General features: G+C 50.0%; 1 protein-coding gene and 1 long non-coding RNA gene across 6 annotated transcripts; one reads left to right on the plus strand and one right to left on the minus strand.

Moving 5' to 3' along the window:
- LOC111853396 (uncharacterized) lies at positions 1–24,814 on the plus strand. 4 transcript variants are annotated; one of them, XR_002840448.2, is made up of 5 exons: positions 1–122; positions 4,069–4,154; positions 18,115–18,219; positions 18,427–18,532; positions 18,675–24,814. It is a non-coding gene; the product is annotated as an uncharacterized lncRNA (long non-coding RNA). The 4 variants fall into 4 exon arrangements; XR_002840450.2 differs by lacking the exon at positions 1–122 and adding an exon at positions 3,037–3,189; XR_011989320.1 differs by lacking the exons at positions 1–122; positions 4,069–4,154 and adding an exon at positions 4,181–4,458.
- Positions 14,845–27,391, minus strand: cerk (ceramide kinase). 2 transcript variants are annotated; one of them, XM_023830218.2, is made up of 14 exons: positions 26,971–27,391; positions 23,789–23,833; positions 21,936–22,055; positions 21,729–21,851; positions 21,479–21,604; positions 21,070–21,136; positions 20,643–20,788; positions 20,426–20,500; positions 20,181–20,333; positions 19,959–20,064; positions 19,658–19,740; positions 18,734–18,945; positions 18,299–18,504; positions 14,845–17,567 (listed from the first exon to the last, which is right to left on the minus strand). In XM_023830218.2, exons 1-14 carry the CDS (start codon positions 27,113–27,115, stop codon positions 17,480–17,482), a joined length of 1,695 nt encoding a protein of 564 aa, XP_023685986.2. In that variant the 5' UTR covers positions 27,116–27,391; the 3' UTR covers positions 14,845–17,479. The 2 variants fall into 2 exon arrangements, with proteins under 2 accessions (XP_023685986.2, XP_023685987.2); XM_023830219.2 differs by lacking the exon at positions 23,789–23,833 and having other exon boundaries at positions 26,971–27,389.
- Between the last annotated feature and the right edge of the window lie 560 nt (positions 27,392–27,951).

Consider the following 27,951-nt stretch of genomic DNA (forward strand, 5'->3'; position numbering starts at 1 on the left):
ATTAGACTGGAGTAGGGAGCCACAGCTCCAATGTGGCCGGACATGCGCACAGCACAGATACAAGGGATTATGGTATGTGGAGGGGCACGGAAGGCAACACTACGGAGCTACAAAAAGCAAATGTAAGTGAATAAAAAAGGTTGCTGTGTTATATGATGATTTGTGAAATATTTTTATAATATAAGACTTTGGCGTGTGCAGTGGATGCATGTACATAAAGTTTGACTCAGATTTGAAAACAAGTTCAAAAATAACAATTCATTCACAAATGGGACATCACTGTCGCTCACTTGAATAGCTGTCTTCGCGTGCGAGTTATGTTTATCTCTCTGACCATATCATGTTGTAGTTCGCGTATTAATTGCTTTTCTCTCCAACTGAAAATCGTTCAAATACTAATCTGATTCCGCGTTGTATTTTGACTTGTACTAATATATCAATTATTTTAGAACAGATTCTCAGTGTGATAAGAAGCATTTCAACATAATAAATTTGATTGCTTAGTTTAAATCAAGTGAAGTACAGTATATGAAGAGTTTGTGAAAAAAATTCAGTGCAGACAGTGTAAAATCAAAAGATATTACTCAGAAAATTGGGGCGTTTATCACACTTAATGAATTTAAGATCCCAGAATCTGATATCCTAAACTAATGTGAATCCTGATCTCACCTATAATCTAAGATCCCCATTCCTCTGATCATATGCATGGCTTCCCTACCATCTTTCACTGTGATCCCCTCACGTCGAATTGACATTCTCCTTCTGGTGCATGTCCTTCATTTTTCATTCACGAAGGCGAGCTGTGTGGTCCCTGAACATCTTGTCAGTATAAAGTGCGGGATCTTTGTGTGGTTTGCATTAGAGAAAGTCTTTTTGTTTCTGGACACACATTCATGTCCCTTGGGTAACTTACCCCAGATGGGTGGGGTGTCACACACTGCTACTGGGACACGGTACACGGTTCAGTCCTGAAGGAACATTGTCAGGCATGGTAATAACCTTCAGCAAATACGCGTGTCCTGTTTACCATGTGCTATCATAGCTTTTATAGGCAGGGCTACCAGGTGGGGGGTCTGTTTAAATATCATTTCATCCCCAGGCGTTCGCTGGAATTTGGGCGCTGTTCCTCCGCCACCATAGCAAGGCCTTCTTCAGCTGCTCAATATGAATAATTCAGGGCGTCCCCATCCATAGTGTGTAAGTGTGTCCGGACCGACAGGCCGTAAGCTTCACTCCCTGGTGCCAAACTGGGAGCCAGGCTAGACTGCCGTGTCCAGCAGTGTCCCTTTTGGACACAAGGGACCGTCCCTGGGCGCTTTCTGAGTGCAGTCAGGAGCCATGCTGTGCTAACGTGGGTCAGCTGTCTGGCATCCCAGACTGAGGCTGAAATGCAGGAGCGCAGCCAACACTGCTGCACTATTAAGGAGACACTGCATCGCTGAGGTCCTGCTCCTGTTCTCCTTATGTCCCCTCTGTAACGGCTCCACCTGTGATTTAGCTGCTCGCACAGGCCCCCCCCCGCTCCGTCATTCAGAGAGTCGTCTCTCTGCGTGGAGGTTTAACATCTCCCTCTCATGCCCAGCTTGGCGGCCTGAGTTGGCCTGTCATAAGGGAAATCCCTCTGGCATGATCGGCTGACATTTCCCAGCTAATTACAGCCGGAATCCTGCCCCAGTGCCCCAGCTGTTCCTCTTAATTGCTGCGTAATGTGTTCTTAAAGTTCAGTTCAACAGGAGATTAGAGAAATTCTCCCCGAAAGAGGTGTTTTAGGGCCATTAATAAGCACTCCGGCTACCGGGCGGCTAAGCGGGGTCAATGGCTCCAGGCTCCATTTGGATCCGCTCTGTCTGTCTGTTAAAAACTAGTGTGTCACACCGTGACTCATTTTGTTTACAGGGTCAGCGGTCAGGGCATGCGGGTGGAGAGTCAAACCTCTGTCATATACTAAGCTTTGCTATTAAGTATCTCTGTTTACTTGCCCCACAGGGGACACTGTTATGTGATGTTCTCAGTGCTTCCTTTGTAAACCCCACCCCTGTGTGAATATGACATTATGACTGGAGACTGGCTCCCATTTGCATTTCTTATTGGACAGGATGTTGAGGTGCCCCTCCCACTGAGCAGAGCAGGACAGTGTTTTGTGTACGTGATTTTAGGCTCCAGCGGCGTCTAAATACTGTTTTCACTGCACTCAGAGGAGGAATGGTCCTCAAGAATACCAAACTGCTGAATCCTCCTTGCTGATGGCTGCCATTCCTGGATTACACAATCATCTCATCCTCCTCTAAATGATGGTTGTTTGTTTCCCTTCTGTGGTCTAATTATCGCATCACATGGGATAGGTGGTACTCTTGAATTATTGGCATTTGCCTAAAAGAACAGGATCAGACTGTCTGTTCTAATTAGCCAGCCGACAGAGGAGAGCCTATTGCCCGGGAAGGAGGAGGCAGTGGGAGTGTTTTTAATGATGTCGCTTTGCTTCCAAGCCAATCAGTGGCCTTTATTAGCCAGCAAATATTAAAATGAAGAGGCATGCACAAATGTGTGGGTTTCTCTATTGAAATCAACACAGGTCTTTGGAGGACAGTGGGGTTCTGGACTGCGGTGTAGTTTGTGAACTCGGGAAAAGTTCTGAGCGGCACGAAAGGCTCTCTGGGTGACACTGATCACAGCCAGATTCTTTATTAATTGAAGGGGAAGTGACAGCATGTCCAGTGTCACAGCATGTCCAGCGTCAGAGGCCCTACATCAATCAGGAAGGGCAGACACCCCCTGAACTGGTCACTCGCCCAGTGGAGTTAATTCCAGAATACCTCTGTTATTTTGTAATAACACAGGGTTGCCACCACATGTTACCGTGACATTGTGATTCTCCATTGTTTGTCACTTTCTCAATTTCTGCTGTCACCGGGGGGGTATTCGATTCGGGGGGGATGCACGGGCCAGGCAGCTGTGAGACAAGGCGCGTGTCAGAGCTGTCAGTGTCCATCAGTGAAAGCTGCATATTTTCTGGTGCGACGCCCCCTACAGGTCAAATCTGAAGTGCTTGAAGAAGAGAATGACATCCTTTCTTCTGAGCTCTGCTACTTTAAAAAACGAATTTGCTGATCACCAGGAGAAGGGTCTTACGACACTTTAGGGAACACAGACCCTTCAGGGGGGCAGAGGAGCCAACCCACACAGGATATGGTAGGTCAGGCTGCTGCTCCTCTGTGCTCTGGCACCCAGTCAGGTTAGACTCCCCCTTTGTCTACACAGTGTAGCTGCTCTCATTCACTAATTTGCCTGTGGTGTGTGTGTGTGTGTGTGTGTGTGTGTGGGGGGGGGGGGGTTGCTGTTGTTCACCCCACTCCTCAGTGCCCCTCATATACTGCCCCTCCTTGACCCATCAAGCTACCCTCCAGGGTTTGCTGCTGGTGGTTCAGGGTTGACTGCCGCATTTCTTTGGCCGTGAAGTGCACTGATGTCACATGGTTGTGTGGACAGGCTGGCAGTGCCTGGGAGGGCATGGCATTTATGGCACCCACCCATGTAGAGCACACCGTAGAGGGCTCTGCATACCCTGTCCCCCCAGCAGTGGCTGATGGTGAGTTATTAGCATGTGTTGATTGTGTTGTGCTTGGCGTCTCGCTGCTCAGGCAGCCCCTGCAGGCCTCTGTCCTTCTCTCCTCCTCCTACTGGACTTGTCCGACTTTTCCTGGGGCTCTGAGGGTCTCCTGCTTGTGGATAATCAAAGAGCCCTGTCACGCATCTGGCCTGACCAAACCCTGCCGGTTTCATTACCCTGGATGGGGGCAAAATCAATTCTGGTACTGGCTCTGCAAGTGGAGTATTGCCTGTCAGGGGCTCCTGCTTTGTTAAAAAAAAACTAAACAGCAGCATCACTAAGGTGATACGACCATCTGGAAGGACTGTGAGTGGGTGATGGAAAGCTGCACTGTGTGAGTGAGGAGACCACTTGGGGGCAATGCAGCACACATAGGAGTGTCTTTGGGTTGCTGTCCGTTTGGGCGTCCTGGATTTCCCAGATCTTCCCCTGGTCTCTAATCATTCTGTTATATTTGGCAGGTGGGGTTGTTTACGGACTGCAGCCTTTGCTGAGGCGTCAGGAGTAGAGATAGGAACCCCTCTCCCCACACCTCATGACACTCAAGGTAAAGTGTAGTCTGTGACAGTGTAGCACTGTGTGGCTTGAACCCAGAGCCCAACACAGAAGAAGGTCATTGAGTGACTGATGAACACCTATGGTCTCTCCCTGTATGCACCATCTGGGCATTTTGCCTGGGCTATTTATCTCCTCAGCACGGTGGAGTCAGACCCATGTACATGGCAGAGGGATTGGAGGGTCGTGTTTGACACAGGGGAACAGCATTGAGTGGTGGAAGTGGGAAACTATGAGGAGATGGGGCCTCACTGCAGACATGCGAAAAGGGTGCAAGAAACCACACAGATCCAGATGTGAGATGCATTCCTGAATCTCTGATTTGCTCTAGTGCTAGTGGGATGACATCTTCAGTGAACATTGGTCGGTTATGCCGGTTTGCCTGCCGCCTGGGCTTGGCTCTAATTAGTCAACAATTTGCCTCAAGGCTATGAGCTATGCTTTTGGACAGGAGGTCGGCACCAGGCCGCGATGCTTTGCGAAGAGCTCAGAAATCAATGTGAGCCCCGTGTTTTGTCTCTCTTGGACATTTCGCTCGTAATGCAGACAATGTCTCTCAATGGACATCTTCACAATGCAGACAAAATGTCTCCGGACGTCTCGTAATGCAGACCTGCCTCAGTGGACATCCCTCTTGTTGGACATCTAATGTCTCTCAGTAGTCATCTCTCACAATGCAGACAAAATGTCTCCGGACGTCTCGTAATGCAGACCTGTCTCAGTGGACATCCCTCTTGTTGGACATCTAATGTCTCTCAGTAGTCATCTCTCACAATGCAGACAAAATGTCTCTCTCATTAGGCATCTCTCCTAGTGGGCATCTCTCTATACCCTGGTCAGGAACTAAATCAGTGTCAACAAACCAGTTTAATTGTCTGTGCAACAGGAAAACGCTAGTGAACAGTGTCCCGGTGAATCCAACCACCCCCCCTGCCCCGGACATTTTAAGTGTGCCCATCGCCCTGAGTGCGTAACGCAGCTCTAGTTACACTGTTGATGAAGGGGAGTGTAGACTGCTTGTGCCGCCCATCCCCAAACATGCCACGCTCCTGCCTTTAGAGGGCCACTACACTTTAATTAAACTGACCTTCTGACCTCCCCCTCGTTAGACATTCATCATGTAATTACTGCCCCCACAGTCCATCCCTGTCTCTGTTCATTCCCGGGCATGTACCAGCTTTCCACTGGGAGGCAACCTTGTAGCAAAATACCATCATGGTCAACAGGGCCAGGGAACTTAAACCCCGGGGCAGTGTGGCGCCCCCTGTCTGTCTGACAAGTTACATTACCATGATGTAATGCCACGGTAAAGGTGTCCTTCATATCTAGCTATAGTGTAATAATTAGCTTGGCTCTAACAGGCCCTTGAGTCTGGGCCCACAGACACTCCACGACATGAGGAAAGAGAATCATCTTGCACTTTATTTTAATCTGTGTGTGAAAAGCTTTGAGCTGCTGCTGGAATTTTAATATCAGAAAAGTTAGAACCCAGTGGAGAAGAACCGATAAGCTACTGAGACTTTTCCTTGAGGACTAGGATACCAGCCGCCCAGCCCCCAGGATATGTGTGATCTTGACCAGCTGCCCACCATAGATCTTCCCTGGGCCTGTGTGAGAGGCTGGTGCTCTGGGGAGGCCGTGATGAATGTGTGCTGGTCCAGCAGCTGTGATGCACTGAAGTTCGCCGAATGCAGCTGCCTGACGGGATTTATTGCTCCGGGGGCACGGCTGTCTCGGTGATCGGTCTGCCACAAGCCAGCTGGGGCCTCCCACCATGCTGCCATCGCTCAATGACCGCAGGACGAGTAGCTGTTTGTTTGTCTGCTGGAAGCTCTCGTCAGGATGTGTGAGGACCAGGATGGGCCACCAGGAGGCAAGTTCTTCTCTGCTCCATCCATGAGGGATGGACTTGGCTTGTGGGCCGAGGGCGAGCAGAGTGCTGATTGAGCTGAAGATTTTATGGCCACATAATAAGAATGTGTATTTATTTTATCACAGCGACACTCCACACAGCTCTCCGCACCCTCCACCAGAAAGGAGCTGTGGCCTGTTCCAGCTGAGCCTGGATTCTGCTACGGCTGCTAGTCCCAACTGAGCCTGTATCCCAGTCTGGCTCCCAGCCCCAAATCTTGTTCTCCGCAGTGAAAGTAGATTCACATTCACACACACAATGTTTCTAAGCATGACTCCCAGGTTTATCACCTGCTGTATGTAGCAGAACCAGACCTCTATTCTCCCCATGGTGGTTTTCCTTGGTGAAACAGCATGCAGCTGATTTTATGTTTGTGTTCATCATTGTGGATTTAAACTAACCGAGCGTTTGGCCTGGTCAGTCCATCATATGTCTCTGGCTGCTCCCCGAAGTGCCATCTGGCTGTGATCCTAGGGTGACTAGGACCGGATAGAGGACATCTGGTAAAGAGACGGATGTATTTGTTCCCCTGAATCTGATGGGGAACCAGCCTGCCTCTTCTGACCCTGCTCCAGTGTTCCCAGGAGAGCGGTACCGCCTGTGTGGGCTGTGTCCTCACATCGGGGTCAGAACACTTCCTGCAGAGCTGTTGATGGCTCTCGGAATACCAAGTGAAATTAAGGTGGCTGCATTTGATGCTTGGATCTCTCCTCTTGAGTTGTTAGGCTTATTTATGTAGTTTTCTATTTTAGCCCCCAAGCTCATTTCTGATTCAATCTGATCTGTTGCGTAAATGGGAAGCAAGTCAGTTCAGTAGTTAAGCAAGGAAAGTTGCCCTAGATAGATCAGTCAAGCAATTACAGTCATCAACCCCCCCCCCCAAATCGTATAATGCAGAGCTTACATGGTCAGCCCAGGCAGGATTCTATTCATTTTTATATAGTGCCTTTTTTTGATACATTCTTCCATCATTTATGCAGAAGGACACTAGTAACAGATAATGTGTGAAATTAAGTCCTGATGGCTACTAGGATCTCCTGTCTCACCATCCCACATTCAGGGCTGTCTGTATAGTACTGTGTGCTTTTCCACGTAGGACTGAGGAAGAGGATTTCACACATGTGCTGCTTTCTTCAGGCAGAACCTCAAGCTGGTCAGTGCGTGCTGTTCCCATGACAGCACCAGTAAGACCAACAGCCGTGAGTGGAAATGGATCGAGAAGTTGCCTTCATGTGAAGCCAATTCCTAAGACAAAGATGAAGCTGGAATGTTATTACCTAGCAGGCCCTGCACAAGTGGACCTTGTTACCACAGCAACGACACCATGCTTCATTCAAACATAGGAATCACAGGGATAAAACCCCTCTCACAATGTGGTGCTGTCTTTATGGATGCTTTGGCTGGCGGGATGTCGATCAATTACAGTAGTATGTTAGTCTTTGTCTTTGTGCAGAAACATTAAGGTCTTCATCTTCTCCACCTCCTCTCGCAGTACTGAGCAGATGAATGTTATCAGTGCAAGGAGCAGTGTTTGTTTGTCTCTCCTGGCTCTCCTGGGTCCTTGCCCATCCCAGGAATGGCTCTCCTGCACCCACATGTGTCCCAGGCATGGCTCTCCTGGTTCCTTGAGTGCTTCAGGAGCAGGTCCCCTGGGTCCTCACATGTCCCAAGAATGGTTCTCTTGGGTCCTCATCTATTCCCAGCTTTCCTGGGTCCTTGTCCATCCCAGGAGTGACTCCTGGGTTCTTACATCCCAGGAATGGCTCTCCTGGGTCCTCTTCTGTCCAAGGAATGGCTGTTCCAGTTCCTTGCATATCCCAATAATGCCCAACTTGTGGCAATAATGCGGCAACTTCGTTGTCCCTTGGTTGTTTACATGTTTCAGGAACAGCTCTCCCGATTCATTGCATGTCCCAGGAATGGTTCTAAAGAGTCCTCATCTATCCAAGGAATGGCTCTCCCGGGTCCTTACATGTCCCAGGTATGTCCCAAGATTGGCTCCCCTGGGTTTATATCTGTTCAAAGTATGGACCTGTCAGGTCCTCACATGTCCCAGAAATTGCTCTTCTGGATCCTCGTGTGTCCCAGGAACAGTTCTCCCAGGTCCTACTCCATCCCAGGAATGGCTCTCTCGGGTCCTAGTCGTCCCAGGACTGGCTCTCCCAGATCCTGGCACATCCTAAGAACAGCTCTTCTGGGTCTGTGTCCATGTCATCCCCTGACCTATCAGAGGGAACTTCACAGATAATTGTGGCATCCCTGGTTTGCTGTCCTCGACAAGAAGATCGAAATGCACCTTGCCTGGCAGGATGGGAGGTGTACCAGACCCAGGACTGATTTGCCACCCCCCCACCATGGGCTTATTTCCCACAGGTGTCAATTTTAAGACAGGTAACTAGAGCTTGGGAGGGACAGTGGCATCTGTATCAGCAGAGGCATATATGGGTGGCAGCCGTGACCTTTGACCCTGAAGCAGGTGACCCACGGTGCACAGCCACAAGAGAGTGAGACTTGAGGATGAAGCTGCTGATGGGGGGACGGGGAAGGAAGAACAGATGAAGATGGGCTTTTGATTGTGTGATGGGATGTCAGGCCATCTGTGTGATGGATGTAGTCATTACAGCTCCTCTCCCCACCGCGGGGTTGATGTACATACCCACAGCCTCGTCCCCTGTCTCCTGACTGCCCCCTGACTGCCCCCTGTCTGCCCCCTGACTGCCCCCTGTCTGCCCCCTGACTGCCCCCTGTCCACCCCACTGTAGTCTTAAAAAGCCATGCTGCCTCTGTGAGTTTGCCTACATAACCTGTCGCCAACAGTGTGGCTCAGAGCCCCTTTCTGTTCAGCTGTACACAATCCCCTCCATTTGCCATTTTCCAGATTCTGGTCCTCTCAAGCTGTCGGGTGACCAGGGGATGGAGGGAAGTTTCTGCAAAACTATCAGTGACATCTGAGTGCTGATTGGCTCATGCTCTATAATGGTGTTTTAGACTTTACCTTGTTACTCTGTCCATTTAATGGAAAACTTATGGAAATGTTTGTTTACCTGGGGATAATAATCTGCACACATATTCACACACACAAAAAAAGAAAATCACAATGGTTAGGAAAGGAAGCCTAACCAAGCCAAACACAAGGGGGCACTACAAGACAGTATTTCACAGGGAAGGGCCGCCCTGGTTACACTTGTGTGTCTATCTTCCTGTGCATCTGTATCTCTGTGACTGTCTTGTTTCAGTATCTGTGTCCGTACCTCCTCACCTCTGTTTCTGTCTCTCTGCATCATCATATCTGCACACTTTATCATAACAGTGACTGCACTCGGCTGAGGGCCTGGTAATACCCATTCTGTAAATATGCTGTTCTGTGAGTACACCATACTGTGAGTATGCCTGTCTGTGAATATACCCTATGGTGAATACACCATGTGAGTATACCCTTCTGTGAGTACACTGTCCTGTGAGTATGCCTCTCTGTGAATATACCCTATGGTGAATACACCATCTGAGTATACCCTTCTGTGAGTACACTGTCCTTTGAGTATTATGTTGATTAATGAGTTGCAAAACTCGCGCACATAAAAACCACACGCGCATATGTGCTTGTGAGCAGAAAACCCACCCATTGGGCCAGTGGTGCAATGAATAACGCATCTGACTACGGATCAGAAGATTCTGGGTTCGACTCCTGGCTGGCTCGGCCATCGCCGCCTTTGTGGGCAGTGGTGGCTTAATGGTTAGGGAAGTGCACTTGTAATCAAAAGATTGCAGGTCCAAATCCCTGAGCAGTAAGATACCCTGAGCAAGGTACTGCTCCCTGGGTGCTGAATTAGCTGCCCCTGCTATGTCACATATGGGTTAAATGCAGAGGACACATTTCATTGTTGTGTGCTGTGGTGTATCAACAATGACAATTGATCCCTAAATTCTAAAAAATAAAAATTCTCTGCGTGCTTGCTGGGCCCTCTCTACATGCATGCATCTGCACAACACTCACTCGCTCCACAGGTTGAGTTTTGAGACTTTGGAGGCGGGAACAGTGGCTGATTTCTCCACTTTGTTGACTGGTTACTTTGAATCCTGTGATTGGCTGTTTACTTTGGAAGAAGAAGATGAACAGCCAGTTTCACACTCTGTCATGATCTTGGAGCAAGGAAGTCTTACACTAAGTGAACATCTTTCGGAAATCCTATTTTAATATTGCACGTTCAAGGTGGTAATCAGAATCATACATATATGATTCAGAATGTAATACCAGTTGATCAACGTGAATAAGGGGAGTACCAGCAATATTTTTCCGACTTCATCTATCTATGAATACTTTGCATGTCACAACATGCTTAATCCTATGAATATTCCATTTGCACATTCTGTACAGATGCTCTATACTCCAAACAAAAAAGGATACATATAATTGCTGTGCACTTTGACAACATTACCTTGTCAATGTGAACTGAGAGTGCGATATTAACTCAACTTATCGTCGGTAATACTACCCAGAGATATCGCTAGTATCAGGGGAGTGCTGCTCCCAGGATTTAATCTGGTTCAGTGATGTTGTAAGAAGAAAGATGCCTTATTCTTCACTATGAAATTTACTGTACGGTGGCCTATTCTGCAGTGATTTTTATATACATTAAGAGGATGGGGGAAATACCAGCAATCCTTCGCTGAATTTCAAGCGCTGCCTTAAGTACACACAGACATCAGATTCCGATTACCACTTTGAACGTGCAATATTAAAATAGGATCTCTGAAAGGTGCTAACTTAGTGTAAGACTTCTTGCATCGACTGGTCAAGGATCATCTTTCAGCCACTGCTCCCGCATCCAAAGTCTCAAAACTAACCCTGTGGAGCGAGTGAGTGTTCTGCAGACGCAAGCACGTAGAGAGGGCCCATCGAGCGTGAGACTGTAGAGAGGATGGGTTTTCTGTGTGCGTGGTCTTGGGTTTTGAGACTAATTTAGCGTGGAGAGGATGGGAGAGCATACGCATACATGGTTTTTATGTGCGCAAGTTCTGAGATTAATTAAACGCCATAGAGTATGCCCTTCTGTGAGTACACCATCCTGTGAGTATACCTTTCCGTGAGTGTGCCCTTCTGTGAGTACATCCATCCTCATTATATTCATGCCCCCCATGATTATGACAGCCTGTTGTGATAGGGCCTCCTGTAAACGCCGACGTGCCAAGAGGCTGCTGGAGGGGGCAACCGACAGACTCTTTGGGTTTATCCATTTTCCCCTTTGGCCTCGTGGAAACATGTGATCATTATTCTCACAGCAGGACAAAGATCTGATCTCTGGTTATCAGTCCATGACCTCTGAGCATGAGACCATCAGATTAGCTGCTTTGATGCATAACCAGTGCAGCGTGATGCAGTGTTGGGTCCAAGCTCCTCTAGGACCCAGGTTCAGCAAATTTGCTGTGCCTGGTGCCTTGTTGCACTACGCGACTCCAGTTGCTGTCCACTATTGTAAACGATAAGTGCTATTGTAAGCACTTTGTAAACTCAGTGGTTAAAAGTGTTATTTAAATAAAGATTGATTGATTGATTGATATTGGTCTGTGTAGGTTGCCACCTACTCTCATCAGGCTATCATGTCCAGGAACGTGGTTCCTGTTTTCTTAGCCGGATCTGTTTTCTGGTAGATTAGCCACAGACTCTGTGATGTGAATTTGTCTGGCAGCTCCTGAGTCAGCAAACGTGACATGGTGAATCGTGTTGTTTGGCGTGAAGCCCTGGAGAATTTTTGAGCATCAGACTTGGGATGATGGGTCCCGTAGGGGGGAGTGTATAATTAGTCTGAGCATCGTTAGGCATGCAGCTTAACGAGTCTCGTGGGCCAAGTGGAGCTCAGTTTTGCCTCCTTAACCCATGTTAGATGACGGCCCCACGGCACCTCCTGCTGGCTGCTCTGTGGAGGCTGATTTGAAACCAGCAGCAACAGTGCCTCATTTGGAGCAGGTTCTGTGCTGGGATGCCTGAACCATCATCTCAATTTACAGCTTGCTGTGGAACCCTTTAAATACAGTGCAAATAGAGAGATATTTTATTCATCCCTGGAGGGAAATTCAGGTGTTTCAGCAGCAAGTGGACAGGTATACGTTGCTTAATATCTCTGTTACGTTCTGTCCGATAGGACACTAGGCGACTTGGACGCTATGCCAACATCATATACACTGTATACAACCTTATGCATCATACTGTACTTGGACTGCCTAAATTGCCAAGATACTTTAAATGAGAGACTACGCACCAAAATAATGATAAAATTACTGTAAAGCAAATACATAAATGTGCAAAATGCATGTCATCGTTATCAAGTATTATGGGCAGGCCTGGAGTAGCTAATCGGGAGAGCCTGGAAAATTCCCGACAGACGGCTAAGCTGTTGTGCCGGTCAGAAACAAAATAATTTTACAACTTAAAAAATCTTCAGCAGTGCTTCAGAATGTTAACCAGCAAGTTTTCTCACGCCTGTGCACACGCTATCGACCACGATTGCCCTACCTAGAGGAACACGAAAAGATGCGGCACACGCGTGTATGTGACAGGTCACCATTTAGAACTGAGTGAGCGCAGTGCGCAGTTGCAGTGCCACAACTAATCTCTTGCTATTGCTGATCACTGGAGATTTCTCAAACGATGGATGTGGACCAGGCGGGGCTGAAAAAGTCAAGCTGCTTGAACAGTTCAATATTCTTTTCAATTTTCTTCTTGAAATGTCAGTAATAAATTTATCGGGATAATAAGACTTGAACTGTGGCATCATTTATCAAAGTTCCCCCCAGAACGAAGACAAAACCCCTGGGCTGAAAATGAGCCCCACTCTGTGCCTGATTATGGGTATTATAAGGTAGATATGGACTGTGCCATTATACGGCCGACAGGGCAGTCGCTTTGTTTACGGCAAGTACACATGGTGCAATATGGCCACTTACATCTGCTGTGTCTCATTAGCCAATCAGGATTTTTCAACTCTGTTTTACCCTTATGGGACCTTGGATGCTATGTCGAAGGAGATTGAGTGACACATGACTGTATAATTAACATGTTAGAGAATAAAAATAAAACTCATAAATAAAACTTAATAATGAAGTGTCTTACTATGTACAAGGAATAAATACAAATGTGCGAAAGGAGCCGTACAGTTCTGTACAGCAGTGTTTCCCAGTGCTGTCCTTGGGGACCCACACAGTCAGGAGCTGGGAGGGAGCAAAAATGGAGACTGTCTGTGGGGCCCTGAGGACCGGACTGGGAAACACTGCTGTACAATAATGTGACCTGTGACACCTGACTGAGAAATCCCCCTTCGAAAGCCGAGGAGAGCCATCTGTCTCACGTTACCAGTGACATCAGATGTGTGGAGGGTTTCCTGTCCTGTTCCCGGACTGACCTGGTGCTGCCGCTGTAAGGATTTGCCTGGTGTGGCTGGAATTGCATTGCTGTCTGCCAGATCGAGGCTTAGGCAGCAGCAGTGCCCCGCATTCCTGAGCTTAACGCAGCGGGGGTCCAGCTCCTTCCCACCTGCTTGGCTGTTTTCTACCTGGCTTTTCATCATGTGTTTGATTAACTCTGTGCTGTACCTGCTGCTTAATGGACCATCACCATCAAGGCTCTATATATACACCTCCCTGATTCTCAGCAGGTTGTTCTTATGTGAGTTTTGCATTAAAACTCACTCCCGCTGAATATGTTTTCTTGACTGATTCTTCAGAGAGACGGTTTGTTGTGGCTGACAAGTTCATTAGCGAGGAAATCGATGCTGGCGCATGATGGAGAGAAGCCCGCTGTTATGTGTCCCGATTTGCTGCCCGTATCCACGGCAGCTCAGAGCCACCCTAATGACTGGCTCGGAGCACCGGAAAGTGTTACTTAAGGGCCTGTAGGTCTCACCGCCTCCTGGGCATTTTGGAGGAGATCCCTTAAAGGGGCCAGGGAGTCGATCATTGATATAGAGTGACTAGAGGGGATGTCCAAAGCAGCTGCACTTCTATATCTATGGCTGGAATTATGCAGATGGATCCTCAGAAAGGGACGGGTTCACTGCTCAGACACTCGACCATTGGAACACCATGAACGACTGGCTAGCTGGTTTCATTTTTGACTTCCTTAACCTCCATCCCTGAGCTGAGGGTCAGTCTCGATGACTCACCTGCAAGGCACATGATTAATCGGCCGGCAAATACTGCAGTGCATGGCCAAGAAGCAGGGCAGAACGGGTGTGGGGTGAGCTGGGGTGAGCTGGAGTGAGCCACAATCTTCTGGAGTCACTTAGAACAGGGGCCCCAAACCACCACATCTGACATGCACGTCTGCCTTTGGTGATCCGCTGGTGCCGGGTAACCTTAGACAGTATAAACCGTACATTCCTGAGTGATCATTTCCACACAGCAGCTGCTGATACTGCCATCACTGGCTGACATTCTGTTAATGTCTGAATCCTCCAGCATGTGAGCGATCATGTGACTGCTGCTCTCCTGGCCTGAGCACTGAATGGACCCACTAACAGAGTATGCAGGCGAGTGGGTGCAGAGAGTGTCACAGTGTGTCCTCATACGCTATAATGTAGAGGCTCGGGGAGCTACGCTGCCCTTTCACAGGTCCCGGGTTCGAATCCAGTGACAGGTTAGTGTGTGGCGCAGGTTGTTTCCTAAGGCTATGGAGGTGTGGACTTAATCCAGGGAAAGAAGAAAGCTGGGAAATGTTTCTGAAGAACCAGAGGCTGAATAACTCTGGGGAGAAGGACCACAGGAAGAGTCACAGATGTGCATTTACACATTCTTTATTTAACCAGTTCAAAAGGACAACACAGGTCTGTTACACAGCCATCCGGAAATCTGCAGGACCTCCACCCCACCAGGGTCAGCCAACACTACTGATGGATTTATCAAGGACTGGCCTCCCCATTAGCTTCAGAATGTCAAAAATACACATTTATATGTCATTAAGGTGGCATCTAGTGGAGAGCAGGAGTGATGGCGTCAGACCAGCTGAAGGGTACGGAGAACATCTGCTAGGCAGCGCCTCGGCCTCCCCTGATGCCACCCGGCCAGATGTGCTTCTAACGGCAACAGCACCACCCAGCCCCGTCCTCCCAGCAGGCATGCAGCTGGATTTACAAACCTCCTTCGACGACCTCTGGGGTCCTGTGACACGCGGAAGGCTGACACTGTGACAGGCCTGATCAGCCAGACGGCCTAATTCAGAGAAGAATAATTTAAGACATTTGGAGTCATTCATATGTGCGGTGACCTGAGACGCCATTTCTAATCTACCTACTGCCAAAATTCAGCTGACTTTTCCCAGAGACAAAGGTGCTGACAGCGGAAAGCTAACAGAACAGGAATACAAATGGACGCAAGAGGAACAATAGAATCTTTCAGAAGAGACGAAAGGTCTACAAAGAAGCAGGACCTGCTGGATACACACGCCCCCTGCTGGCCCCAGATGCCCGGCCCACATGGCCGAGCAGCCACAGGAATGCGGATTTGTGCCCCCATGCAGCAGCTGATTCACACAGTGAGCTTCGACGTTTGCTGTTCATGAGGGCAAACCCTGCTGGTGAAAGCTGCTACAGCGACGTGCTCTGTAGTGAGCCGGGAATCGGGGTCAAGGACCTTAGGCAGCTGGGAATGTGACTGACGCGACACCGGAAAGTCATTCCCGCTCCTCTACATCTAAATCCAAACTCCAAACTGTGAGCTAAGCTTCCAATACACATGAATGATATAGTTCTTCCTTTTCTCCAGTGGCTGATGTTGGCAGGAATGCATGCTGCATTCATTTCATTTGTGATGCTAATGCTGTGTTCCCTTTAGGGGGATCAGACGCACCAGGCCGGTCAGTCCATCCACTATAGCAGGTGCAGCTCAAAACCTCAATGCTACAGTATATTCAAGCTGACAGCAGATACCCTATCAAGTCAAACAGCTATTTAAAATACGTCTTTGGCATAGCGGCAGTAAATTACATCTTCAAAAATATTCTGAGATTAAAAAAACAAACAAAAAAAAAAAAAACATGGAAATGAAACCATGAAGGGCTCCTGTCTGGATTCTGCTTAGTGGATTTTCAAGCTTACGATATGAATCTGCAGCAGAAACGTTAGATAAACGTTGCATAAAAGTCAGATACACATTATGTCTGCCCTCCACAGAGAGCTTGATGAAAGTGACAAGCCTCGTCAATCATCATCCAAGACAGCTCAGCAGAATTCCTGGCTGCCTCTATAGAGTGACCAGACTTGCTTGGAATGCCCTGTCCAGGCCGGGATAACGTGCCCGCGATATCCCGCTCGGCGCCAGGCCAAAGTCTGGGAGCCGGATCACTGCGCGGTCAGTCACTGGCTGGATTGCGGAATCCACCAAATCCACAAGGTCCTCCAACTACAGTAAGACCAGCTTAACTGCTCAAGGTCATACCGCCTACATCTCCTGGAAGCCGTGGATGCAGTAACAGCAGTGCAACCCAGCAAATAATGATTAGAAAACAGGAACGATGCACAATGCCTTCAAATGACAGGGAAATGGTTCACACTCTTATACGAAAGCCTGAGGGTGACTCTACAGCATCCTCTCCAGGCAGAATTCACCGGCGCACACAGTCACTGATGCACAACCCCCAGATCTATTTACATACAGGTAGCATTTTGGCAAAGGTTGTGCATGTGAGACGCCTGAACAGGACGCGATTACAGCAGCCCAGGTGCACGGCAACACACGCAGACACACGCTCACACATGCTCATGCACAGGCTCTCCGGCTCATTGCTGCTTGTTTTGCGTGTCAGTAAGTGTAAATAAAGGACGCTGTTTATTCTACAGTACATTATCACCAGCATCAGAAGAATGGTCCGGGTGGGCATGTTAAGGAGTGTGAGTTTCACTTTAATAGGGTTGGGAAAGTGGGAAAGTGGAAAAGTAATCCATTACAGACAGGTGGAAAGTTCAGGTCAAGAAAGTACAAATCCAGACCAAGGTTTTGTTTTAACCAGTAAGTTGAGTACTCTGTGATTGTGACTCTTTATGCTCAACAGGTTGGTTGTAACAAAACCTTGGTCTGGATTTGTATTTTCTGGACCTGAGCTTTCCACCTCTGTCTCTAATGGATTACTTTTGTAACTTCCCCAATACGCCCTTTAATGAGAAAGCCGTGAGGGGGGGGGGGAAATACACACAAACTGAACCTCAGGACCCCTGCCCAAAAATCCTTTGTTATCCCAGAACATTCCCACAGACCACATTGCCAGTGTACCAAACCGATGTCTCTGAAAATCCACACTCGCCATATGGAACAAGCAGGCAGGCAGCAAAATAGCCACCCGAGGTGAGCAGGGGGGGTGGGTGGCCTCGCCCCAGGCCCCTGGTGTCCAACAGCGCTCTGATGGAGACGTGCTCTCTACGTCACACTGCATTCAGGCCGCGCATGTCCTCAGTGATGACCGGCTCCTCGATCCCACGAGCAAACAGCCTGATCAGCTGGCAGTGCACCCTGGAGAGACAGAAGGGGGTGCACTGGTTAAAAACCAGCACCCTGAAGGGGCTCTGCTGCTGAAACTCTGACTGAGGTCTACACAGTCAGCTGTGTTTACACTAGTGTGTCATTCAGGATCAGTGACTCCTAGTAGTTCTGCAAACGTGATCGGTAAGTCACCTCAGACACAATTACTGTAGATAATAAAAATGCCACCAGTGGTCACTGTGTTTAATTGAAGACAGCCAGTAACGCATGGAAAGGGGTTATGTAGACGAAGGACGATTGTCTGCTTCTGCACTGATGACGTCGTGATTCAAGGATTTGCTGCAACGATGCATCAGGCAGTCAGATTCACTGGCAAACAGTTACATAATGAAGTCATTCTTCACCCACTGATTACAGCATTGCAGAGTTTACACGGAGACGACGGTGGGTGGGGCTCACAAGGTGAGGTTCTGAGACAGGCTGCAGCACCTCCCCCACCTGCCTCTCTCTCATTCACATATCTGTACCTATTTCTCTGGGTTGACGGCCACCTTTGGACCATGCGTGACATCACCAGACTGCACTGCCTCATGGGTAGCACCAAGGCCATCATCTCCAGATGCTACAAGACGGACCCCTGGGCAGGACCACCAGGACATAGGTCCTGCAGGTCATGTGACAGGTATGATGTCCGGAGGCAGGTGAGGCTGAAGCACGGGGACGGGCGGGGCAGGCAGGGCAGGCGGGGCAGGCAGGCATACCCGACGTCAATGGCGGCTTGCTGCAGGATCTCGCCGTCGCAGTTCCAGCTGCTATTGAGCGCGGTGCAGCCGCAGGCTGGGTGGTCCCTGCAGATGTGGCCAAACAGTGTCTTGCCGTGCTCCTTTAGATCCAGCTCACTCTCGCAGTGCCTGGGCGTGAAGCGGAAGCGGCGCACGCGGTGCACCTCCACGAAGTCCAGATCAAACTAAGGAGACCCAGCACGCGATACCCAGGTTAGGAACACATCTGTCACGTGCACACAGCCACTCGGAATGCTCAGGTCCCTTGCCTGAGATGCACCACCTGTATATATATCATGAAACCATTCTTCCGCCCTAACTGTCCTTTCCTTTCATCACCTCTCGTCTCCCGCAGCCCCTTGAACACCCTGAGCTTCCCTGATGACCCCCCCCCCATCTTCAGGCACCACCCACCTGGTCATCCTTGCTGGTGTGACGCAGCAGATGCCGCAGGAAGTTGAGGCGGGAGCACTTGCGGACGAGGATGAGGTCGGCCGTGCCGTCGGCCAGGTGTGCGGCGGGGGACAGGCCCTTGGGGCTGCGGGGGCACGCACAGCTCATACTGGCTGAGTTAATGGCCAAGAACTTCCCCCGGAGCACCTGCCAGCCCCCGGCACCGTCGTCCTCTGCGGGACACAACGAGAGGGAGGTCAGCCACACACTCCCTTAACACCCCCGACACAGCAAGAGAGGGTGACTGACCCGTCCCCAACATGAAGCAGAAGGTAACCCATCGTGTGCTCACTCACAACCCCCGACAGGCTTGCATGTATGTGGATTGTGCTGCCTGGGACAGGCTCCAGCCCCCCCCCCCCCGACCCTGACTGTGACCGGAAATCGGATGAATAGTCACAGACCAAAGATCAAATGGTCCTGGTTTGAGGTTTCCATGCTCAGTAATGAACAGCTAAAGCTGGCATCTACTGATGCTTGGACATGGATGCTGCACCCGCCACCCCCCTGGGTGCCACCAGCTCTGACCCACAGGAAGGGGGCTTCCTAAGCTGGAAAACGCTACCTTATGGAAGAAAAAAGGTTAGGAAACACTGTGCTAAGCTACTGTTGGGGGGGGGGGGGAGCAATCTGTTTTCTGTAAACAGCAGCTTCTCTTTTTCCTGGTGACAGGAAACGCGAGGCATTTTAACAGCACCCCTGCGACACCCTTTCCCCCAAAGTGTCAGACCTGTGAGACTGGAAGATGTTTTGTGCTGCCTCTGGTAATACCCCCCCCCCCCCCCATTCGGGGCCTGCACTCGGTGTCCTGGTTAGACATGGGGGAGTGCGAGTGCTTTCACTGGAGATGCTTTGATGTCGGTGGTGTCGATGCCTGCTCCTCACCTCTGCCGGAGACGTCCTCGTCCCCCTCACACGCCCGCCTGTCCCGGGAGTGAAGCTGCCCGCTGTGCAGGCACACGTAGCACCTGTGCGGATGAGGGGTGAAAGGTCAGCGCCGGCATCACCCTGTCACACCGAGGACAGTTTCCGGAACTGCCCACAGCAGCTAGGTGTACCCCTCCTCCAACAATGCCATCTCCGAACATAAATCCGGACGACTGTCTGTCTCTCGTGGCCCTGTTACTATGGAAACGTCCCCCTGAGCTGACTGAGAGGGACTGGGAGCCTCTCGGGGAGTCATTACCCGGCACTGCATCTCGTCTTGTCCCGCGGACTCCCCAGGCTGCTCTGCGCCGGCAGGAACGATACCGTCCCTTCGTAGTAGTTGTGTGTCAGAAACGTCTTGACGCCTGAGACACCAGGGGACAAAGGGGACGGAGGGGACTCTGTCAGTGCTGGGGACAGAGCGGGGGAAGGGTCTGTGCTGCAGGTGATGATGCAGAACATGTTTCTCGCAAGGACTCACCTGAAATATCGTATCTAGCTGGCCCCATCCACTGCTTGCTTTCACTGTCTGCCAGGACATCGCCGTAGAAACCATATCCGAGCAAGGAGACGGAGTACCGGAGGAATGTGTTGTTGTGGTGGATGGAGCAGACATCCATGGGCTGGGAGTCCCCTGCGGAGGCATTCACAGGCATCAACAGCGTTTATCATGGTGACTCTATGTCACATGATCCAAAGCTACAGGGGGGTGGGGAGCTCACTCACCCACGATGATGTGCAGGGCTGATGTGATTGGGTCGTTGATGCCCACCGTCGCATAGCAAATGCAGTCGGTCGAACCTGTTTTTAAAACAGCAAGTGATACTGAGTCTGCAGATTAAACATTTAATTATACATTACAGGGACGGCTGCTGGGACTGGGCGTTACCCCAGGCGACAGGCCCGGTCCCTCAAATCAGCGGAACCCAACCCCCTGCTTCACCTGCAGGGATGATGCCGACCCGCAGAGTGCACGGCACCAGGCTCTCCTCAGCACAGTTCTGGTCCACGCCGGCATCCCTCTGGGTTCTGGCCAGCAGCCCATGAATGACCTCGCTGAACATGCCATCACCTCCCACACACACAACACTGGTGGGGGGGCAGAGCTTCTGTTAGGCGCCGCGCACTCATCCGGTCCACCGGGTCACTCGAGGTTAAAGAAGCGCTTTCAAGTATGTTTACACTCATTTTACTCTAAATGCTGGTGGTTCAAACTCATTGGTAAGGATGTTTGGTGAGGAAAGGGGACGTGCCGATCGGCACACCACTGAGATGGTTCCTGAGTTCGCATTACGCTGAGAATAACCCCGACTGACTGTAACGTTTTGGCACCCCTAAGCCGCCACCTGATGGCGCTGGCGTAGCCTTACCCGCTGTATCTCCTCAGGTCAGCTTCGGTGTTCAGGTGGTCCCTGGCGTGATTGGCCCGCTCCGTAACTATGGACACAGGCACAGTCATACATGTGCACCTGTCCTGTGACACAGTGCCAGGCCCAGCCCTGGGGAGTCTCAACCGCGACATGGCTGTGTGGCAGGGAAGAGGCTCCACACACTTACACAAGACACCAGCAGAGAGAGGCTTGTGTGGCTGATCGATGCTGTGTTTACCAAGCATCACCCTTTCTATTATTGCATTCCTGTGACAAATCGTGCAGTAAATAAAAACATATTCCTGGCCGTGTTGGCCGGGCTCGGTCATTTGCCTTCCCGGATCGATTTGCATCCATAAAATCCCATCGCTCATCGAAATGCTAATGTGCGCCAAGGAGGCAAACCCACCGATCACCTCGGTGGATATGGAGGCCCGCGCAAAGAGGGGGGCCACCTTCTGCTCGTAAATCCGCTTTCCCTGCCGCTTTCCGCCGTAAGGATTAATATAGACCAGCAGGCGTTTCGGTCGGCTGGCTGTGAAAACACATGGGTGGGGGGGGGGGGTGAGGGAGAGAGGCTCGGTGTCATGACTGAACCACAGCGGCGCCACGCTTCCCTGAAAATGTCACTGGGCGTACGGAGGAGGACAGGAACGTACTCAGAAGGGACAGCTGCTCCTTGATAGCCTGGACCCAGCGCTGACACAGCGCCCCATCCGGGCATTGGAAGGTCACGTCCACACACCGCCAGCAGTGTTGGCTGCCTCGCTCCACGTAGGACACTGCCAACAAGACAGGGGGCGCCACTTGTCACTGTTGCTGAAAGGAAGGGGCTCCATCCCCAAAGAGACCACACCCCCCCATACCTGTGAAAGCACACGGATGCGTCTGGGCCATCTTCTGCCATCTCCCATCCTCCTTCAGGCAGCTGTCCGGCTCAGTCTCTCGCACGGCTATGATCTCTGACACAGCCACGGAGCGGCTGCCTGTTTGAAACAGAACGGCTGCATCAGGAAGCCCTTCACACGGGGTAATTAGTCTATAACGACCTTTGGAGGGAGAGAGAGAGACTGGAGAATGTCCCAGAAATCAGAATGTGAATTGAGGTTCCTCTAGTTCAGTAGAGCAAGGTGATGGCTGACTGAAGGGGGCGCTATAAGCATAGTCAGATATCTAATCCACTTCCACAAGGCCTCCTCTCCCTGCCCTCATGCGAGCTAAACGTACATTTATACCACACACCGAGGTAACTGGGAGCGGCTTGCACGTTGGCATGGAACCCAAGACACAGGTGTTCCCACGGTAACCCTTGTTGCGTGCCTAAGCTGATTCGCAAGTCATCATCCTCCAACTCGACGCGGGAGTCGGAGAACCGAGATCAGATTATCGACTGTGAAGCATCACGGTCGCCACAGCTTATGCTGCCCTGGGGTCAGACAGAAGGGAGGGTGGAGACGCTGGAGCATGCGGGGGGGGCCAAGCCCTGCTCAAAATAATGCCAGCGTCCCCTGTGACCCTGAGAGGGCACAAGACAATTCCTCAGCTTTTCGCTTGTTAGATGCCGATCGACACGCTGGAATTTACACAGCTCACTCCAAACTCCAAAGCAACAGCAAATCAATCATGGCAAATGAAATACGACATTTATATGCTTTGATTTACATGAATTAGCAAAACAAAACTGCAGTGTGAGGCACGTGGCAAATGACAATGTTTTCACGTCTACAGGGCGGAACCAGCGGGATAGAGCAGGAGGGGAAAAAACATCCCATCCAGACGCCAGCTGAACGTTCTGGAAATGTTCTGGGACACCAGAGAGGGGACTGATGCCCCAGAGGGGAGGAACTTTAGCAGACAACTGAAAGCACCACCTCTAAGATCTGACGTGAGCTTCTGTCTTCCACACTTGAGTGACCATGTGTGACAGGTCACATACTCTGCCGCTGAACATGATCCAGGAGCCAAGGGCCATGAAAGGCAGGAAGCCGTCTGGAATTTCGCCCTGCTGAACCCTTTGAGCGCACCTTCTCTTGGCTGTGATGGAAAATGGAAATTCCACAGGGCCTGTGGGGTCCTGACATGGCCTCTTTATTTCTACAGGCAAGGCAGGAGGAGACAGGAAGGGGAGGCCGGGAGTGTGTGCAGCGCACAGTAAACAGGAAGTGACAATGAACCACATGACCAGAATATGGAGTTTACAGGGTGATGATTACTGTACATATACTAATTAAACTAAACACACAACATGAACAGCTACTGCAATCTACACAGACATACTGACGTACTGCGTGACCTTGACTCACCCCTAGGCCTGCTGTCTCCCTCCAGAAGGGTGCTTAATCATGCATAACCTCTTACACACACACATGGTCACGTGACCTGCTTGAGCTCCCGACGTAAACTCCACATTCAAAAGGGAAGCCAATGGTTTAGCTGCTACTACAACTAGAGAGAGAGGTAGCGAGAGAGAGAGGGAGAGAGAGAGAGAGAGCACTACAGGAAGCCACAACCACGGCTGTATTTGATGTGAGGCGTCCACATTATGAACGGCCACCCGTCTGATTCAGGGCTTCGCTGGAATTGTTCTAATGCTCTCATATGAAAGCCTCACAGTGACTGCATCGGTCTGGATCCAGCGATCGAGCGGTGATCAAACAGCTCATCAAATACAGCTGTTGGAGGCAGCAGTCCTCCCCCCGCTGAGGGGGGTGGGTCCTACCTGATGTGTCTCTGCTTCTGTGCAGAACCTTTGCCAGGCAGAACCCTGGAGAGAGACAGCAGGGTTCACTACACCTGGTCGGAGTCCCGTTTAAAGGTTAGCATGGCACGCGGCGGGCAGTAAGCGTATCCGATGCCCAGGCAGACACCTCGCTTCCCTGGGCGTGGACCGGAATTAACTGATAAAGACTCCCTTCACAGTGGAAAACCACCACTTTCAGTTCCCTGGAAGCCAAAGGCTTTATTATGGGGTAGGAGTGGGAGGAACCAGTCTGTCAGGGAGTGTGCAGGACAGCCGTCAGAAGGAACCCGGCACTATGTCTTTCCACGTCGATGGAAAATGAAACACAATAACCTGGGCGATGACAGGGCTGCATGGCTGTAAATTTCTGTGCTGCTTGATAAGGTCATTTGCAGGCATCTGAGATGCCTGTTATCTGGCAGGCTCTCGCTGGGGTAGCCTGATTTCTGACTTTACCGCTGTTTCAGACACGCCTCAGAAGCGAACGCTCCTTCCTATAAATGTAAAAACGAATCAGCTTGTCGAAAGAGCCATTGTCCTCAAATGAAGCTACTTCGGATGGGAGAGAGATGACAGGGAGTGATGTCAGCGACCACGTGACATGGCCTCCATTATATACAGTGAGCGTGATTCCATCTAGAACAATCCATCGTTCACGGTGTCCGCTCATATCGTTACAGACCTGAATTAATATAACGAGGTCGTTACGCAGCAGAATGTCACAGATAAGTGCACCACCGGGATCAGCGCACTGAAGCGGTGACGTCCTAATGGAATGTGATCTCACTATTGGACCGACTGCCAGGCCAGTGACACTCATCCTCTGGACCTTGATCAGAGACCAGAGCAGGAATGATCCTTCACAAACACATTCCGTGAACCACCATCACTAAGAAAACCCAGGGAACCCACACTGGGCACCACGTTCTTACTCTCCTTTTGTTCCCACTAATGAAACTCCTTGTAGTTCATTTCAGAAAAATAAAAATGCTATTAATAACTTTAGTCAGACTTTATCTAAATGCAACGTACTTTAAACAGCCTTCAGCAAAGATAATATAAGAACAGTTTCTTTTATGCAGAAATTTAGCATCTATTCTGAAAGTGGCCCTGTTCTGTTCCCTTATGTTAGGGAGGAGCAGAGAGATGCAGAGGGGGGTCACATCGAAGACATACCCGGGGGGGGGGGGGGGGGGCCTTAACTCCCACTGTCCCGGTAAGGAAAAGGCTACATACCTTGTCCCTCTGGGACCTCTGGGATCAGCCTGTACATTCAATCCTTACTGGGAATAAACAAGAACATGCATCTATGCTCTGAAAGGCTGAGCTTCAGAAGCGCTTCATCTAGCATGAAGTCCACCGCGTTTTTAAAACCCTGACAAGCGGAGCTTTGTGTACGGAGATACAGGCCGCTGACTTGTGAAGCGATCTTTTTATAGCTGATGGGTAATGTAAGCCTTCAAGGGTAATGGGAACTCAATCTCCATTAAATGCAAGGCAATGAATACACTAAGGGGGAATTATGTGGTGAATGCCATTGTGCAAAATACCAAATGTCACTTAAGTCAATGAAGGTTTAAATCATCTTTACTGTGCTGGTGTCCTGAAGCCCCAAATTCTGTAAACTTTCTGAGTGGCTGATGGTGCATTTTAAAAAATCAGTATCAAAACTGTGAGCGGTAATACCTCTGAGAAACCAAAGAGCAGACTGTGTCTATTATGGGATGGCATGAGGTGACCGGCAGGAAGGTCCCTGCTCAGAGCCATCTCCGGAGATTGAGACACACAGCAGTGGGTCCAGCTGGCTGTCCCAACAATCACACCTAGCCCAGATCATCAGCCTAAATCCACAGCAAGCAGACCTGCAATCCGCCTCAAGAACAACCCCTGCACCCTGAACTGGGGAGTGTCAGCATAAAGGGACATCCAAAGTCCAACTCTGCTTAAAACAATCCTTGACGATGCAGGTCCTTTCTTAAATTCAGGCGTCTAGTTTAAACACAGACGCTAATCTCTCTATCTTGCTTACATTTCCCCCACCTGTGACAGAGGATAAACAGCCCTCCGTGAGAAACGGCAGTCCAGGCACAGGTTGTTTACACAGTTTTCAGATTATGCGGTTTACCTGGACTTGTGGTTAGTGTTTAAAAATGAAGGTCGACCATTCGTCTTTGAAGTGGAGGACGGACGCTCTGCATTGTGGGAGCTGGGCTCAGACGACATCAAGCAGCATTTTCTGCTCAGTCTACAAGCCGTAAGCAGCAGGCTTTCCTGACTAACGGTGACAGAAAAGGCCACTAATATCCTGGCGTTTTGCTGAGACTCAACATAAGGCTTATTACGCTATTTTTGCAGGCTCGCAGTGAATTACCTATAGTTACACCAAATATGGCGCATTCTATGTACACAAGTTTAATATTAGGTGGTGACTTGCATTAATGTGACGTGAATGTTGTTTTTGGATAACTAAGTCACCTCTTCAAGGACAAGTGAGTTAATTTTACAAAACATTTATTAACAACAAAGATGTGCAGTGTTTCTGAAAAAGTCAGAAGCTTCCTCTATTAATGCACGGCATGCTATTATTGACACTGTCCAAGTTAGATAGGATAAGAGGAGATAAAAAGAAGAGGCAAACATTATATCAGCCATGAAGACCCTGCATCTGATCCGGCAGTGGAGACTGCAGATATCAGAGAACATGCAGACGTGCACAGTGTAACCCTACCTGTCACACTGCACCTCTGATACCTCTGCTAGATATTCATTAGTCTCCCTTAAGAAAACGAACATCATCCTGCTGGTAGGACCATAACGCACCATCTTTAAACACCATCCTGTCCTCTTTTGTTTGGCTTTATTCGCTCTCAAAGTCTTAACACTTTCCGTACATTTAAAGGGACTGCGCCCCCCATCGACTTAATCGAGAATCGCAGTCTGTGACTTTGTATAACAAAACTCACTACAATATTAGACTCATTATATCGTTAAAAATATTTTCCGCGCGCTGACACCGAGAGCTCGCAGCACGATGAGCGGTACAGGGCTCTGGTGGTACCGGTATCGAAAGCGAGGTTGCGGCGGTTGGCTACAGGCGGCCGAGCCCCTCAACCGAAGGGATAAAAAAACGCCGGTTGGCCTCGGGCTCTGCTCGCACTCACCGGCTCTCAAGGCGTCCCTGACGCCCCCAGAGATGCGCGTCCTTCGCACCAACTCCCTCCAGGAAAGCAGATCGCCATCTAAGGCCACTTCAAACACCCTGTTCTTCACCAGAAGCTGGGATGACAATACCCCTTGCTTCTCCATCTTCCCCCTCCGAAATAATAAATAAAAAGGGATCCCAGCAATCGGCGTGCGGCGGGTTATCTAATCCCGGGCATGGCGATGAAGCGGCGGTGCTGGGCGGTGACCGGGACCGAGCCGGGACGTGCGAGGTACGTGGCTCCGGGCTCCCATCGGCGGCGGCTCAGCTGCGTAGCGGTTTCCTCTTCGCGGAGGGGAGATGGGGAGGGGGGCCTCTGCGCGTGTCGTCAGCGCGCACGCGGATCCGGTCACGGGGGCGGGGTATTCTCTCGTTACCTCAAACACAAAAGCCTTCTGGCAGTCTGCGCTTGGGGAAGCACTGAAATAGAGAAACATCCCCAACCAGCGCAGGGCATATGGCTTTGTTTTTATTTTTGGGGAAACAGAGTAAATAGTGTAGCACAGCGGCAGAGGGGTCAGCGCAGTGTCCTGGGAGATTCTGAGGGGGATGTCGAAGCATATTTCCTGTCCCTATCCACGTGGGCTACAGTGCCTTGACCACCAAACCCCAGCGGCTGCTATCTGGGTTTTACATTAGACGCAAGCCTGGTCACCAGGGGCAAACTCCTGCCCATGACAGCGGGTGGCGTAAGCTCAGTCACATCATGCCGGAAAGAAACTTAATTAAGACACATCTCCTAAGCTGACAATGCGGTCAGATCTAAAATCAATTCTGGATGAATGTTTACAGATTAAGGATGCTGACGCACCAAGAGCACGGCGCTTTAACACATGGGAGCGCTAGTAAAATGTGATAAAACACACACCCCCTTTTACCTTTGACATTAAGCTTTTACATTTGTTTAATGCCGCTTTCAATTTTCACCCATTTGTACAGC

The sequence above is a fragment of the Paramormyrops kingsleyae genome, chromosome 1, assembly GCF_048594095.1.
Source record: "Paramormyrops kingsleyae isolate MSU_618 chromosome 1, PKINGS_0.4, whole genome shotgun sequence".
In the NCBI taxonomy this organism is placed as follows: domain Eukaryota; kingdom Metazoa; phylum Chordata; class Actinopteri; order Osteoglossiformes; family Mormyridae; genus Paramormyrops; species Paramormyrops kingsleyae.

What these genes read in the sequence shown, in the direction of transcription:
- cerk (XM_023830218.2), bottom strand. Translation starts at nt 27,115, where the DNA reads ATGGAGAAGCAAGGGGTATTGTCATCCCAGCTTCTGGTGAAGAACAGG. An exon ending in GCATCCGTGTGCTTTCACAG is followed by an intron (nt 21,852 to 21,935) that starts GTATGGGGGGGT and finishes TCTTGTTGGCAG; the next exon opens with TGTCCTACGTGGAGCGAGGC. An exon ending in ACACCAGCAAGGATGACCAG is followed by an intron (nt 18,505 to 18,733) that starts GTGGGTGGTGCC and finishes GGGTCTCCTTAG; the next exon opens with TTTGATCTGGACTTCGTGGA.